This window comes from Nerophis ophidion, linkage group LG04, assembly GCF_033978795.1.
Source record: "Nerophis ophidion isolate RoL-2023_Sa linkage group LG04, RoL_Noph_v1.0, whole genome shotgun sequence".
Classification (NCBI taxonomy): domain Eukaryota; kingdom Metazoa; phylum Chordata; class Actinopteri; order Syngnathiformes; family Syngnathidae; genus Nerophis; species Nerophis ophidion.
In genome coordinates, this window is record NC_084614.1 from 81,031,887 (window position 1) to 81,047,431 (window position 15,545).

Genomic DNA, 15,545 nt, shown 5'->3' on the forward strand with positions numbered 1-15,545 from the left:
GTAAATTTTTCTAACAACATCTGAATAGCTCTGCCGTTTAGTTTTTTTTTTTTTTTTAAGTCCTTCACTCTCATTTTCCTCATCCACAAATCTTTCATCCTTGCTCAAATTATTGGGGAAATCGTCGCTTTCTCGGTCCGATTCGCTCTTGCTGCTGGTGGCCATGATTGTAAACAATGTTCAGATGTGAGGAGCTCCACAACCCGTGACGTCACGCGCACATCGTCCGCTACTTCCTGTACAAGCAAGGCTTTTTTATTAGCGACCAAAAGTTGCAAACTTTATCATCGATGTTCTCTACTAAATCCTTTCAGCAAAAATATGGCAATATCGTGAAAACGATCAAGTATGTCACAGAATGGACCTGCTGTTGAGAACCGCTGATCTAAAACATTATTCTAAAAACAATTTCCATTTTCGTTTAAGCGCAAAATGACAGGTGTCCACCAGAGGGCGCCAGACGCGTCACATGGTCTAAACACTTGATTGTCTTGTCAAAACACCCACAATGCGCTGCTCTCCTCAGGTGGGCGTGGCCAAGTCTCCGCCTCGTCGGCGTGCACGCGCGCCCAAGTGTCAAAAAGCCGTGAGTCATGCTGAAACACGCGCGCGCGCACACGCGCAGCTGCCCGCGTCCGTCTTCGCGCCTTAAAAATACCCCGGCGCGAGCGCGCACGTGAGTCAGCGTTGAAAGTCAACTTGCCGCGTGGACGGGAGCGCGCGTGTCACCGTCACGGTCAGAGTCCGCCGTTACATCAAAGTGCGCGCGCGCGTGCGCGAGAGTCCCGTGAACGTCGCGCGCGTGTCCCGCCCGGCACCAAACAGGGCCTTTTAAGGGGACGCGCAGACGTTTTTGCCGCCCCCCCCTTAAGACCTTCTTGTGGGGTACTTTCAGGACTTGGTCCGACCTCAGGACGAGTCCAAGATGACGTCAGTGTGGAAAAGACTTCAGCGCGTCGGGAAAAAAGCGTCAAAGTTTCAGTTTGTGGCTTCTTACCAGGAAGTCGTCGTGGAGTGTAAGGAGAAATGGTGAGCGCGCACACGCGACTTTTATATTATTATTATTATGATTAATATTAATATTAATATTATGATTATGTTGACGTCATAATGTGTGTTTATTACGTGGAATATTCCTTATTCTTTACTGACAGGGCGTGCGCGCGCATGTTCGCCTCAGCAGCTGTCCCGCGATGCGACGCATGCGTCCTGACAACTTTATTGCACTTTATATACCGTAGCACTACTTTACAACCTCACACGACAACTTTGTTCCGGCACATGACTTGAAAATTCTAGACTTGTGTTTTCAAACTCGCTGTTTATGTGACAAGCGCGCGTGTGTGCGTGTGTACGTGCACGCGCGCCGGTCACATGACGGCCGTAACTTCCTCTTTCACTTCCTGCACGCCAGCAGACAATACAACACGCACACAAAGGTTAAAGGCCTACAGAAAGCCACTACTACCGAAATAAATTGTAATTTTAAATCTCGCGCGGAGGTATCATGCTAAAACTTGTCAAAAAGTCTCTTTTCATCGCATAATTCCGGAGTCTTATTGACATCTGTGTTGCTGAATATTTTGCAATTTGTTCAATGAATATTGGAGACGTCAAAGAAGAAAGACGTAGGCGTGAATCGGTGTATCAACACAAACACAGCCGGTGTTTCCTTGTTTACGTTCCCGAAAGATGACGGTGAAGCTTTACTATGGAACAGAGCGGTCAAACGAACATTGAATTGAATTATATTTATATAGCGCTTTTTCTCTAGTGACTCAAAGCGCTTTACATAGCGAAACCCAATATCTAAATTACATTCAAACCAGTGTGGGTGGCACTGGGAGCAGGTGGGTAAAGTGTCTTGCCCAAGGACACAACGGCAGTGACTAGGATGGCGGAAGCGGGAATCGAACCTGCAACCCTCAAGTTGCTGGCACGGCCACTCTACCAACCGAGCTAAACCGCCGAGCTAAAGATGGTTCCCTACCACGTGTCAACCGGTGAGGAAAATGGTGGTAATAAGTCAGCTCTTACCGTAGACATGAGCGGAGAGCTTGCCTCGTTCCTCGTGCACCTGTGAAAGAGGCAGCTGTGACTATCTTGCCTCCTTCCCCCGACGGTCGGATGCTTCCAACGTGGTTGGAAGCATCGGCTGCTTTCGCCTCGTCCTGAAACTTCCCTCAGAGACACTGGCGGGAAGCGGTGTATCGCGGCCGCCTTTAGCAACACAAACACAGCCGGTGTTTCCTTGTTTACATTCCTGAAGGTGAAGCTTTACTATGGAACAGAGCGGTCAAACGAACATGGTTCCCTACCACCTGTCAACCGGTGAGAAAATGGTGGTAATAAGTCGGCTCTTACCGTAGACATGAGCGGAGAGCTTGCCTCGTTCCTCGTGCACCTGTGAAAGAGGCACCTGCGACTATCTTGCCTCCTTCCCCCGACGGTCGGATGCTTCCAACGTGGTTGGAAGTATCGGCTGCCTTCGCCTCGTCCTGAAACTTCCCTCAGAGACACTGGCGGGAAGTGGTGTATCGCGGCCGCCTTTAGCAACACAAACACAGCCGGTGTTTCCTTGTTTACATTCCCGAAAGATGACAGTGAAGCTTTACTATGGAACAGAGCGGTCAAACGAACATGGTTCCCTACCACGTGTCAACCGGTGAGGAAAATGGTGGTAATAAGTCGGCTCTTACCGTAGACATGAGCGGAGAGCTTGCGTCGTTCCTCGTGCACCCGTGAAAGAGGCACCTGCGACTCTCTTGCCTCCTTCCCCTGACGGTCCGATGCTTCCAACGTGGAGGAAGCATCAGCTGCCTTCGCCTCGTCCTGAAACTTCCCTCAGAGACACTGGTGGAAGCGGTGTATCGCGGCCGCCTTTAGCAACACAAACACAGCCGGTGTTTCCTTGTTTACATTCCCGAAAGATGACGGTGAAGCTTTACTATGGAACAGAGCGGTCAAACGAACATGGTTCCCTACCACCTGTCAACCGGTGAGAAAATGGTGGTAATAAGTCGGCTCTTACCCTAGACATGAGCGGAGAGCTTGCGTCGTTCCTCGTGCACCTGTGAAAGAGGCAGCTGCGACTATCTTGCCTCCTTCCACCGGCCGCCCCCGACGGTCGGATGCTTCCAACCTGCCTTCGCCTCGTCTTAAAACGTGGCTTCTCTCAGAGACACTGGCGGTCACCACACCCCTCCGACCATATAATCTCACTGAAACGCTAGTAACACAATAAGCAGATAAGGGATTTTCCAGAATTATCCTCGTAACTTTTCTAATAAAATCTGAATCGTTCTGCCGTCTATTTTTTTTTCAAGTCCTTCACTCTCACTTTCCTCATCCACAAATCTTTCATCCTCGCTCAAATTAATGGGGAAATCGTCGCTTTCTCGGTCCGAATCGCTCTTGCTGCTGGTGGCCATGATTGTAAACAATGTTCAGATGTGAGGAGCTCCACAACCCGTGATGTCACGCGCACATCGTCTGCTACTTCCTGTACAGGCAAGGCTTTTTTATTAGCGACCAAAAGTTGCAAACTTTATCATCGATGTTCTCTACTAAATCCTTTCAGCAAAAATATGGCAATATCGCAAAATGATCAGGCCTTTAATGTTACACACCGAACATAAGATGTGTGTGATGTACACACACACTTTGTTGTGAGTTAACGTGGTTGTGTGTGTGTGTGTGTGTGTGTGTGTGTGTGTGTGTGTGTGTGTGTGTGTGTGTGTGTGTGTGTGTGTGTGTGTGTGTGCGCAGGCAACCAGACAAGCTGCGGGTGGTGTGGACCAGGAGGAACCGACGCATGTGCACAAAGGTGACACACAAGCACACCATCCATCATTCCATCCATTTCTCTACCGCTTGTCCCTTTTTTGGGCGTCGCTGGCGACTATCGCAGCTACATTCAGGCGGAAGGCGGGGTACACCCTGGAAGCACACATGCGCATAATTACATTCGCATCTCACAGCCATGTTTATTCATTCCGCTTTCAAATCGATTCATACCCGTATTTCCTTGAATTGCCGCCGGGGTGCTAATTAATTTAAAACCTCTTCTCACTCCGGCACTTACCAAAGGCATGTGGTAAAAGTAAGCATGCGCTAATTAATTTAAAACCTCTTCTCACTCCGGCGCATACCAAAGGCATGTGGTAAAAGTAAGCATGCGCTAATTAATTTAAAACCTCTTCTCACTCCGGCGCATACCAAAGGCATGCGGTAAAAGTAAGCATGCGCTAATTAATTTAAAACCTCTTCTCACTCCGGCGCATACCAAAGGCATGCGGTAAAAGTAAGCATGCGCTAATTAATTTAAAACCTCTTCTCACTCCGGCGCTTACCAAAGGCATGTGGTAAAAGTAAGCATGCGCTAATTAATTTAAAACCTCTTCTCACTCCGGCGCATACCAAAGGCATGCGGTAAAAGTAAGCATGCGCTAATTAATTTAAAACCTCTTCTCACTCCGGCTCATACCAAAGGCATGCGGTAAAAGTAAGCATGCGCTAATTAATTTAAAACCTCTTCTCACTCCGGCGCTTACCAAAGGCATGCGGTAAAAGTAAGCATGCGCTAATTAATTTAAAACCTCTTCTCACTCCGGCACTTACCAAAGGCATGCGGTAAAAGTAAGCATGCGCTAATTAATTTAAAACCTCTTCTCACTCCTGCGCTTACCAAAGGCATGCGGTAAAAGTAAGCATGCGCTAATTATTTTAAAACCTCACTTCTGCGCTTACCAAAGGCATGCGGTAAAAGTAAGCATGCGCTAATTAATTCAAAACCTCTTCTCACTCCGGCGCTTACCAAAGGCATGCGGTAAAAGTAAGAGTGCGCTAATTAATTTAAAACCTCTTCTCACTACGGCACTTACCAAAGGCATGCGGTAAAAGTAAGCATGCGCTAATTAATTTAAAACCTCTTCTCACTACGGCACTTACCAAAGGCATGCGGTAAAAGTAAGCATGCGCTAATTAATTTAAAACCTCTTCTCACTACGGCACTTACCAAAGGCATGCGGTAAAAGTAAGCATGCGCTAATTATTTTAAAACCTCACTTCTGCGCTTACCAAAGGCATGCGGTAAAAGTAAGCATGCGCTAATTAATTCAAAACCTCTTCTCACTCCGGCGCTTACCAAAGGCATGCGGTAAAAGTAAGCATGCGCTAATTAATTTAAAACCTCTTCTCACTACGGCACTTACCAAAGGCATGCGGTAAAAGTAAGCATGCGCTAATTAATTTAAAACCTCTTCTCACTACGGCACTTACCAAAGGCATGCGGTAAAAGTAAGCATGCGCTAATTAATTTAAAACCTCTTCTCACTCCGGCGCTTACCAAAGGCATGCGGTAAAAGTAAGCATGCGCTAATTAATTTCAAACCTCTTCTCACTACGGCACTTACCAAAGGCATGCGGTAAAAGTAAGCATGCGCTAATTAATTTAAAACCTCTTCTCACTACGGCACTTACCAAAGGCATGCGGTAAAAGTAAGCATGCGCTAATTAATTTAAAACCTCTTCTCACTACGGCACTTACCAAAGGCATGCGGTAAAAGTAAGAGTGCGCTAATTAATTTAAAACCTCTTCTCACTACGGCACTTACCAAAGGCATGCGGTAAAAGTAAGCATGCGCTAATTAATTTAAAACCTCTTCTCACTACGGCACTTACCAAAGGCATGCGGTAAAAGTAAGCATGCGCTAATTAATTTAAAACCTCTTCTCACTACGGCACTTACCAAAGGCATGCGGTAAAAGTAAGAGTGCGCTAATTAATTTAAAACCTCTTCTCACTCCTGCGCTTACCAAAGGCATGCGGTAAAAGTAAGCATGCGCTAATTAACTGAAAACCTTTTCTCACTCCGGCGCTTACCAAAGGCATGCGGTAAAAGTAAGCATGCGCTAATTAATTTAAAACCTCTTCTCACTCTGGCACTTACCAAAGGCATGCGGTAAAAGTAAGCATGCGCTAATTAATTGAAAACCTCTTCTCACTCCGGCACTTACCAAAGGCATGCAGTAAAAATTTTAGTATGATGTAAGCTTGGACCTTAAATCCTACTGAATAGCTCTTAATCTTCTTCCCTTTATGCGATTTCAAATGACCGGTATTGAAATCGGCGATAATACTAAAAGCATGCGCTAATTATTTGGGGAAGCGAGTTTGACCCGGCAGTAATTCAAGTCAGGCGCATACTATGAGCCCTGCGGCAATTCAAGGAAATACGGTAATTTTATTTTGTTTTTTAAATGAGGATCAGTGTTTTAAAAAGGCGTTTTTCTGCCGTCTGCACGCAACCGGATTGAGCTTTTTTGACCTGTTTTTAAAAAAGAGTTTATTTCTGATAATTACACCAATTAATACACGGCGAGAATCGGTTTGAATCGAGAATCGATTCTGAGTCGAATTGTCACCCAACCCAGCAGGTACAAGACATTGATAATTATATGTTCATGTCCTTTTTTTAAAACTGACTTTGAACATAGCAAAATAGTTGGAAATTGAGACAACTTTGGTGGTTGGGAAATGACCAAATTTCAATGGTTAAAACAACGTTAGAACCTGACATTGAATAAATGTCGAAAAGTACGTTGTTTCAGTGTTGTGTTTGTGTTGTAGGATATTAGTTGAGAAATGACCAAAATGGTCAAAGCCACGTCGCAAAGTAACATTGATTAAACCTCGTCAAAAAGCAAGTTTCAACGCTGTATTTGAGTCGGGCCTAATTCAAGAAGTTCTCAATTCTGTTTTAATATCTCTCTAACCCTAATCTCAACCCCAACCCTAAACCGACTCTTTTTCTTTACGCCTAACCCTAAACCTAACCCTTACCCTGACTTTACCCTTAACCCTAATTTCAACCCCAACCCTAAACCCAATTCCAACCCTGACCGCTAACCCTTACCAAATCTCTTTCTTTATGCCTAACCGACTCTTTTCTTTATTCCTAACCCTAACCCCTAACCCTGACTCCAACCCCCTAATGCTAACCCTAAACCCTAACCCTTTCTTTATGCCTAACCCAAATTGACTCTTTTTCTTTATGCCTAACCCCAACCATCTAATGCTAACCCTAAACCTAACCCTAACCCTAAACCGACCCTGACGCTCTAACGCTAACCCTAGCCCCAAACCCAATTCCAACCCTGACCCTTTCCCCGACCCCACTTCTAAACCTAACCCTGACCAACCCTCTTACTTTATGCCTAACCGACTCTTTTTCTTTATGCCTCACCCTAAACCTAACCCTTACCCTGACCCTACCCTTAACCCTAATTTCAACCCCGACCCTGGCGCTCTAACCCCAGCCCCAACCCTAAACCCAATTCTAACCCTGACCACTAACCCTGATCAAATCTCTTTCTTTATGCCTAACCCTAACCCCTAAGCCTGATTCCAACCCCAACCCTCTAATGCTCACCCTAAACCTAACCCCAAGCCTAACCCTAACCCTTTCTTTATGCCTAACCCAAATCGACTCTTTTTCTTTATGCCTAACCCCAACCCCAACCATCTAATGCTAACCCTAAACCGACCCTGACGCTCTAACGCTAACCCTAGCCCCAAACCCAATTCCAACCCTGACCCTTTCCCGACCCCACTTCTAAACCTAACCCTGACCAACCCTCTTACTTTATGCCTAACCGACTCTTTTTCTTTATGCCTAATCCTAACCCTAATTTCAACCCCGACCCTGGCGCTCTAACACTATCCCCAACCCCAACCCTGACCAAATCTCTTTCTTTATGCCTAACCCTAACCCCTAACCCTGACTCCAACCCCAACCCTCTAATGCTAACCCTGAACCTAACCCCAAGCCAAACCCTAAACCCTAACCCTTTCCTTATGCCTAACCCTAACCGACTCTTTTTCTTTATGCCTAACCCTAACCCCTAAGCCTGACTCCAACCCCAACCCTCTAATGCTAACCCTAAACCTAACCCCAAGCCTAACCCTAACCCTTTCTTTATGCCTAACCCAAATTGACTCTTTTTCTTTATGCCTAACCCTAACCCCAACCCCAACCATCTAATGCTAACCCTAACCCGACCCTGACGCTCTAACGCTAACCCTAGCCCCAAACCCAATTCCAACCCTGACCCTTTCCCCGACCCCACTTCTAAACCTAACCCTGACCAACTCTCTTTCTTTATTCCTAACCGACTCTTTTTCTTTATGCCTAACCCTAACCCTAATTTCAACCCCGACCCTGGCGCCCTAACACTATCCCCAACCCCAACCCTGACCAAATCTCTTTCTTTATGCCTAACCCTAACCCCTAACCCTGACTCCAACCCCAACCCTCTAATGCTAACCCTGAACCTAGCCCCAAGCCAAACCCTAAACCCTAACCCTTTCCTTATGCCTAACCCTAACCGACTCTTTTTCTTTATGCCTAACCCTAACCCCTAACCTTGACTCCAGTCCCAACCCTCTAATGCTAACCCTAAACCTAACCCCAAGCCCAACCCTAACCCCGACCCTGACCCTCTAACGCTAACCCTAGCCCCAACACCAACCCTAATCCCAATCCCAACCCTTACCCCTAACCCCAATTCTAACCCCAACCCCAAACCCAACCCGACTCTGACCCTCTAACGCTAACCCTAACCTCAACCCCAACCCTAACCCTAAAACCAAACCGATTCTGCCCCTCTAACGCTAACTCTAACGCTAACTCTAACTCTAACTCTAACGCTAACCCCAACCCCAAACCCAACCCGACTCTGACCCTCTAACGCTAATTCTAACCTCAACCCCAACCCTAACCCTAAAACCAAACCGATTCTGCCCCTCTAACGCTAACTCTAACGCTAACTCTAACGCTAACTCTAACGCTAACTCTAACTCTAACCCCAACCCCAAACCCAACCCGACTCTGACCCTCTAACGCTAATTCTAACCTCAACCCCAACCCTAACCCTAAAACCAAACCGATTCTGCCCCTCTAACGCTAACTCTAACGCTAACTCTAACGCTAACTCTAACGCTAACTCTAACGCTAACTCTAACTCTAACGCTAACCCCAACCCCAAACCCAACCCGACTCTGACCCTCTAACGCTAATTCTAACGTTAACCCCAATCCTAACCCGATCCCTAAATGGGACGGAATGGTTTGGCGCCTAAAGACTCACTGTGTGTGTGTGTGTGTGTGTGTGTTTGTGTGTGTGTGTGTGTGTTCAGCTGCACAGTTGGCAGCCCGGCATCAAGAACCCATACCGTGGAACGGTTCTGTGGCAAGTCCCGGAGAACATGGACATCTCCGTCACACTTTTCAAGGTAGCGCTCACAGCCTCTCAGGGCCGTGCTCAGCCCGAGTGACAGCGCGTGTCTCCGTGTGTTTCAGGACGCCGGCGCCGACGTCTTCGAGGACAAAGAGTGGACCTTCGTCCTGGAGGGTGTGAGTATCAGCGGCGGTTGCCGCGGCGACGGCGTGTGTCAAGGTGTGGTGTCGTCCGCAGGAGAGCAAAGGCCACCGCAAGGTCCTGGCGTCGGCCGGCGTCAACCTGAAGAACTTCGCCAGTCTCACGCCGACCCAGACGGACCTGAACCTGCGCCTGAAGCCGCTCTCCGTCAAGGTGGTGGAGGCCTCGCTCAGGCTGTCGCTGGCGTGCATCTTCGTCCGAGAGGGGAAAGCCACGTGAGTTGAGGGCGGCGGGCGGCGTTTAACCGGGGCGTTAACCGTTATCGTGTACGCAGAGACGAGGACATGCAGAGCCTCGCCAGCCTGATGAGCGTCAAACCCGACGTGGCCAACATGGACGATTTCAACGAGAGCGACGAGGACGGCGACGACGCCAAGGCGGCGGGTGAGAACCGACTTCCCGTTCCCGCCCCCCTGTCGTCCTTTTATTCTCATGTCCCGCCTCTTTCTGCCCTCCGGCCGATGCAGTCGTTCCACGCACTCTCACCCGCCCCAATCGCCCCGCCCCCCCTCCGCCTGAGCCCGCTGACACCTTGCCAGGTATCGATCTTCGGAGTACACCTCTCTGTAAAGTCTAGATCAGGGGTGTCCAACGAACCGACAAATCAAAGGACGCGGCGGCCATTTTTGTAGTTTTCACCCTCAAAACTACTACAGTATAAAGATTTCCGAGGTCGGGTCGCGGGGGCAGCAGCCTAAGCAGGGAAGCCCAGACTTCCCTCTCCCCAGCCACTTCGTCTAGCTCTTCCCAGGGGATCCCGAGGCGTTCCCAGGCCAGCCGGGAGACACAGTCTTCCCAACGTGTCCTGGGTCTTCCCCGTGGCCTCCTACCGGTTGGACGTGCCCTAAACACCTCCCTAGGGAGGCGATTGGGTGGCACCACAGAGGTCCGAACCCCCTCAGCTGGCTCCTCTCCATGTGGAGGAACACCCGTTTTAGTTTGAGTTCCTCTTAGATGACAGAGCTTCTAAGGGAGAGAAACTTGTACCCGTAATCTTGTCCTTTCGGTCAATACCCAATGCTCATGACCATAAGTGAGGATGGGAACGTAGATAGACCGGTAAAATGAGAGCTGTTTCTTCACCGAAACGGATCGATGCATTACTGAAGACGCATACAATTAAGTTAGCATACAATTAGCAAGAAATATGAGCAAAACTAGCTCGGAAAGCTAACATGCTAACAGTGCTATGCTAACACATTTGTTTTTCTTCTTCGCGGCTTAATTCACTCGACGGGTCAAGTAGCGTAAAACGAGTTAGTGAGCGTGGAGTTTGAGCAGAAAAATGGCTGTTCTGTTCCCGGGTGTTGTTGGTCAAATAGAGAGATGGAGAAGAGGTTTCATAGGGACCCAGAAAGAAGTCGGTCATAAGGGTAATAAAGTCGGCGTCGAAGGAAATGGCTCTTTAAAAATATCACTTTCTTACGAAATAGAATGGGACCGTGCTCGTGTCTGCAGTGATTACTTTGTAAAATGTTTGAACTTTTGATTTGTTTGGGAAACTTCCTGTTTTCTCGACTATATCAGTAGTGTTTGAGAGCGGAACTAAACGGGAAGAGAGGACAAAAGATTGCATTAAAATATCCCTTTCTTGCGAAATACAATAGAACCATGCTTGTGTCTGCAGTGATTACTTTGTAAAATTTTTGAACTTTTGATTTGTTTGGGAATAGTCCTGTTTTCTCGACTATATCAGTAGTGTTTGAGAGCGGAAATTAATGGAAAGAGAGGACAAAAGATCGCATAAAAATATCACTTTCTTGCGAAATACAATGGGACCGTGCTCGTGTCTGCAGTGATTACTTTGTAAAATGTTTGAACTTTTGATTTGTTTGGGGAACTTCCTGTTTTCTTGACTATATCAGTAGTGTTTGAGAGCGGAACTAAACGGGAAGAGAGGACAAAAGATTGCATTAAAATATCCCTTTCTTGCGAAATACAATAGAACCATGCTTGTGTCTGCAGTGATTACTTTGTAAAATTTTTGAACTTTTGATTTGTTTGGGAATAGTCCTGTTTTCTCGACTATATCAGTAGTGTTTGAGAGCGGAAATTAATGGAAAGAGAGGACAAAAGATCGCATAAAAATATCACTTTCTTGCGAAATACAATGGGACCGTGCTCGTGTCTGCAGTGATTACTTTGTAAAATGTTTGAACTTTTGATTTGTTTGGGGAACTTCCTGTTTTCTTGACTATATCAGTAGTGTTTGAGAGCGGAACTAAACGGGAAGAGAGGACAAAAGATTGCATTAAAATATCCCTTTCTTGCGAAATACAATAGAACCATGCTTGTGTCTGCAGTGATTACTTTGTAAAATTTTTGAACTTTTGATTTGTTTGGGAATAGTCCTGTTTTCTCGACTATATCAGTAGTGTTTGAGAGCGGAAATTAATGGAAAGAGAGGACAAAAGATCGCATAAAAATATCACTTTCTTGCGAAATACAATGGGACCGTGCTCGTGTCTGCAGTGATTACTTTGTAAAATGTTTGAACTTTTGATTTGTTTGGGGAACTTCCTGTTTTCTTGACTATATCAGTAGTGTTTGAGAGCGGAACTAAACGGAGAGGACAAAAGATTGCATTAAAATATCACTTTTTTGCTGAATACAATGGGACCATGCTTGTGTCTGCAGTGATTACTTTGTAACATTTTTGAACTTTTGATTTGTTTGGGAAACTTCCTGTTTTCTTGACTATATCAGTAGTGTTTGAGAGCGGAACTAAACGGAAAGAGAGGACAAAAGATCGCATTAAAATATCACTTTCTTGCTAAATACAACGGGACCATGCTTGTGTCTGCAGTGATTACTTTGTAAAATGTTTGAACTTTTGATTTGTTTGGGAATAGTCCTGTTTTCTCGACTATATCAGTAGTGGTTGAGAGCGGAACTAAACGGAAAGAGAGGACAAAATATCGCATTAAAATATCACTTTCTTGCGAAATACAATGGGACCATGCTTGTGTCTGCAGTGATTACTTTGTAAAAAGTTTGAACTTTTGATATGTTTGGGAAACATCCTTTTTTCTTGACTATATCAGTAGTGTTTGAGAGCAGAACTTAACGGAAAGAGAGGACAAAAGATCGCATTAAAATATCCCTTTATTGCTAAATAGAATGGGACCATGCTTGTGTCTGCAGTGATTACTTTGTAAAATGTTTGAATTTTTGATTCGTTTGGGAAACTTCCTGTTTTCTTGACTATATCAGTAGTGTTTGAGAGCGGAACTAAACGGAAAGAGAGGACAAAAGATCTCATTAAAATATCCCTTTATTGCTAAATAGAATGGGACCATGCTTGTGTCTGCAGTGATTACTTTGTAAAATGTTTGAATTTTTGATTTGTTTGGGAAACTTCCTGTTTCCTCGACTATATCAGTAGTGTTTGAGAGCGGAACTTAATGGAAAGAGAGGGCAAAAGTTCACATTAAAATATCACTTTTTTTGCAAAATACAATGGGACCGTGTTCGTGTCTGCAGTGATTACTTTGTAAAATTTTTGAACTTTTGATTTGTTTGGGCATAGTCCTGTTTTCTCGACTATATCAGTAGTGTTTGAGAGCGGAACTAAACGGATAGAGAGGACAAAAGATCGCATTAAAATATCACTTTCTTGCGAAATACAATGGGACCGTGCTTGTGTCTGCAGTGATCACTTTGTAAAATGTTTGAACTTTTGATTCGTTTGGGGAACTTCCTGTTTTCTTGATTATATCAGTAGTGTTTGAGAGCGGAACTAAACGGAAAGAGAGGACAAAAGATCGCATTAAAATATCACTTTTTTTGCAAAATACAATAGAACCGTGCTTGTGTCTGCAGTGATTACTTTGTAAAATGTTTGAACTTTTGATTTGTTTGGGAATAGTCCTCTTTTCTCGACTATATCAGTAGTGTTTGAGAGCGGAACTATATGGAAAGAGAGGACAAAAGATCGCATTAAATATCCCTTTCTTGCGAAATACAATGGGACCATGCTTGTGTCTGCAGTGATTACTTTGTAAAATGTTTGAATTTTTGATTTGTTTGGGAAACTTCCTGTTTTCTCGACTATATCAGTAGTGTTTGAGAGCGGAACTAAACGGAAAGAGAGGACAAAAGATCGCATTAAAATATCACTTTTTTGCGAAATACAATAGAACCGTGCTTGTGTCTGCAGTGATTACTTTGTAAAATGTTTGAACTTTTGATTTGTTTGGGAATAGTCCTCTTTTCTCGACTATATCAGTAGTGTTTGAGAGCGGAACTATATGGAAAGAGAGGACAAAAGATCGCATTAAATATCCCTTTCTTGCGAAATACAATGGGACCATGCTTGTGTCTGCAGTGATTACTTTGTAAAATGTTTGAACTTTTGATTTGTTTGGGGATAGTCCTGTTTTCTCGACTATATCAGTAGTGTTTGAGAGCGGAACTTAATGGAAAGAGAGGACAAAAGATCGCATAAAAATATCACTTTTTGCAAAATACAATGGGACCATGCTTGTGTCTGCAGTGATTACTTTGTAAAATGTTTGAATTTTTGATTTGTTTGGGAAACTTCCTGTTTTCTCGACTATATCAGTAGTGTTTGAGAGCGGAACTAAACGGAAAGAGAGGACAAAAGATCGCATTAAAATATCACTTTTTTGCGAAATACAATGGGACCATGCTTGTGTCTGCAGTGATTACTTTGTAAAATGTTTGAACTTTTGATTTGTTTGGGGATAGTCCTGTTTTCTCGACTATATCAGTAGTGTTTGAGAGCGGAACTAAACGGAAAGAGAGGACAAAAGATCGCATAAAAATATCACTTTTTTGCAAAATACAATGGGACCGTGCTTGTGTCTGCAGTGATTACTTTGTAAAATGTTTGAACTTTTGATTTGTTTGGGGAACTTTCTGTTTTCCTGACTATATCAGTAGTGTTTGAGAGCGGAACTAAACGGAGAGGACAAAAGATTGCATTAAAATATCACTTTTTTGCTGAATACAATGGGACCATGCTTGTGTCTGCAGTGATTACTTTGTAAAATTTTTGAACTTTTGATTTTTTGGGGGAACTTCCTGTTTTCTTGATTATATCAGTAGTGTTTGAGAGCGGAACTAAACGGAGAGGACAAAAGATCGCATTAAAATATCACTTTTTTGCGAAATACAATGGGACCATGCTCGTGTCTGCAGTGATTACTTTGTAAAATGTTTGAACTTTTGATATGTTTGGGAAACTTCCTGTTTTCTCGACTATATCAATAGTGTTTGAGAGCGGAACTAAATGGAAAGAGAGGACAAAAGATCGCATTAAAATATCGCTTTCTTCCGAAATACAATGGGACCGTGCTTGTGTCTGCAGTGATTACTTTGTAAAATGTTTGAACTTTTGATTTGTTTGGGAAACGTCCTGTTTTCTTGAGTATATCAGTAGTGTTTGAGAGCGGAACTAAACGGAAAGAGAGGACAAAAGATCGCATTAAAATATCACTTTCTTGCGAAATACAATGGGACCATGCTTGTGTCTGCAGTGATTACTTTGTAAAATGTTTGAACTTTTGATTTGTTTGGGAAACTTCCTGTTTTCTCGACTATATCAGTAGTGTTTGAGAGCGGAACTTAATGGAAAGAGAGGACAAAAGATCGCATTAAATATCCCTTTCTTGCGAAATACAATGGGACCATGCTTGTGTCTGCAGTGATTACTTTGTAAAATGTTTGAATTTTTGATTTGTTTGGGAAACTTCCTGTTTTCTCGACTATATCAGTAGTGTTTGAGAGCGGAACTAAACGGAAAGAGAGGACAAAAGATCGCATTAAAATATCACTTTTTTGCGAAATACAATAGAACCGTGCTTGTGTCTGCAGTGATTACTTTGTAAAATGTTTGAACTTTTGATTTGTTTGGGAATAGTCCTCTTTTCTCGACTATATCAGTAGTGTTTGAGAGCGGAACTATATGGAAAGAGAGGACAAAAGATCGCATTAAATATCCCTTTCTTGCGAAATACAATGGGACCATGCTTGTGTCTGCAGTGATTACTTTGTAAAATGTTTGAACTTTTGATTTGTTTGGGGATAGTCCTGTTTTCTCGACTATATCAGTAGTGTTTGAGAGCGGAACTTAATGGAAAGA

The 15,545-nt window shown here is 44.4% G+C and overlaps 1 protein-coding gene across 5 annotated transcripts in view; it reads left to right on the forward strand.

The window, feature by feature from the left end:
• Positions 1-670: 670 nt before the first annotated feature.
• Positions 671-15,545, forward strand: part of LOC133552024 (EH domain-binding protein 1-like protein 1) — a 92,114-nt gene continuing 77,239 nt past the window's right edge. For 3 of the 5 annotated variants that reach the window (XR_009806600.1, XM_061899274.1, XM_061899275.1), the window contains exons 1-7: positions 671-1,029; positions 3,769-3,826; positions 9,198-9,293; positions 9,361-9,414; positions 9,476-9,654; positions 9,714-9,823; positions 9,907-9,978. Coding sequence is in view for 4 of the 5 variants with exons in the window: in XM_061899274.1 (XP_061755258.1) it covers positions 926-1,029; positions 3,769-3,826; positions 9,198-9,293; positions 9,361-9,414; positions 9,476-9,654; positions 9,714-9,823; positions 9,907-9,978 (673 nt within the window). In the remaining variant the exon portion in view is untranslated. The remainder of the gene's footprint in view (positions 1,030-3,768; positions 3,827-9,197; positions 9,294-9,360; positions 9,415-9,475; positions 9,655-9,713; positions 9,824-9,906; positions 9,979-15,545) is intronic. The other 2 variants (XM_061899276.1, XM_061899277.1) reach the window with 2 other exon arrangements.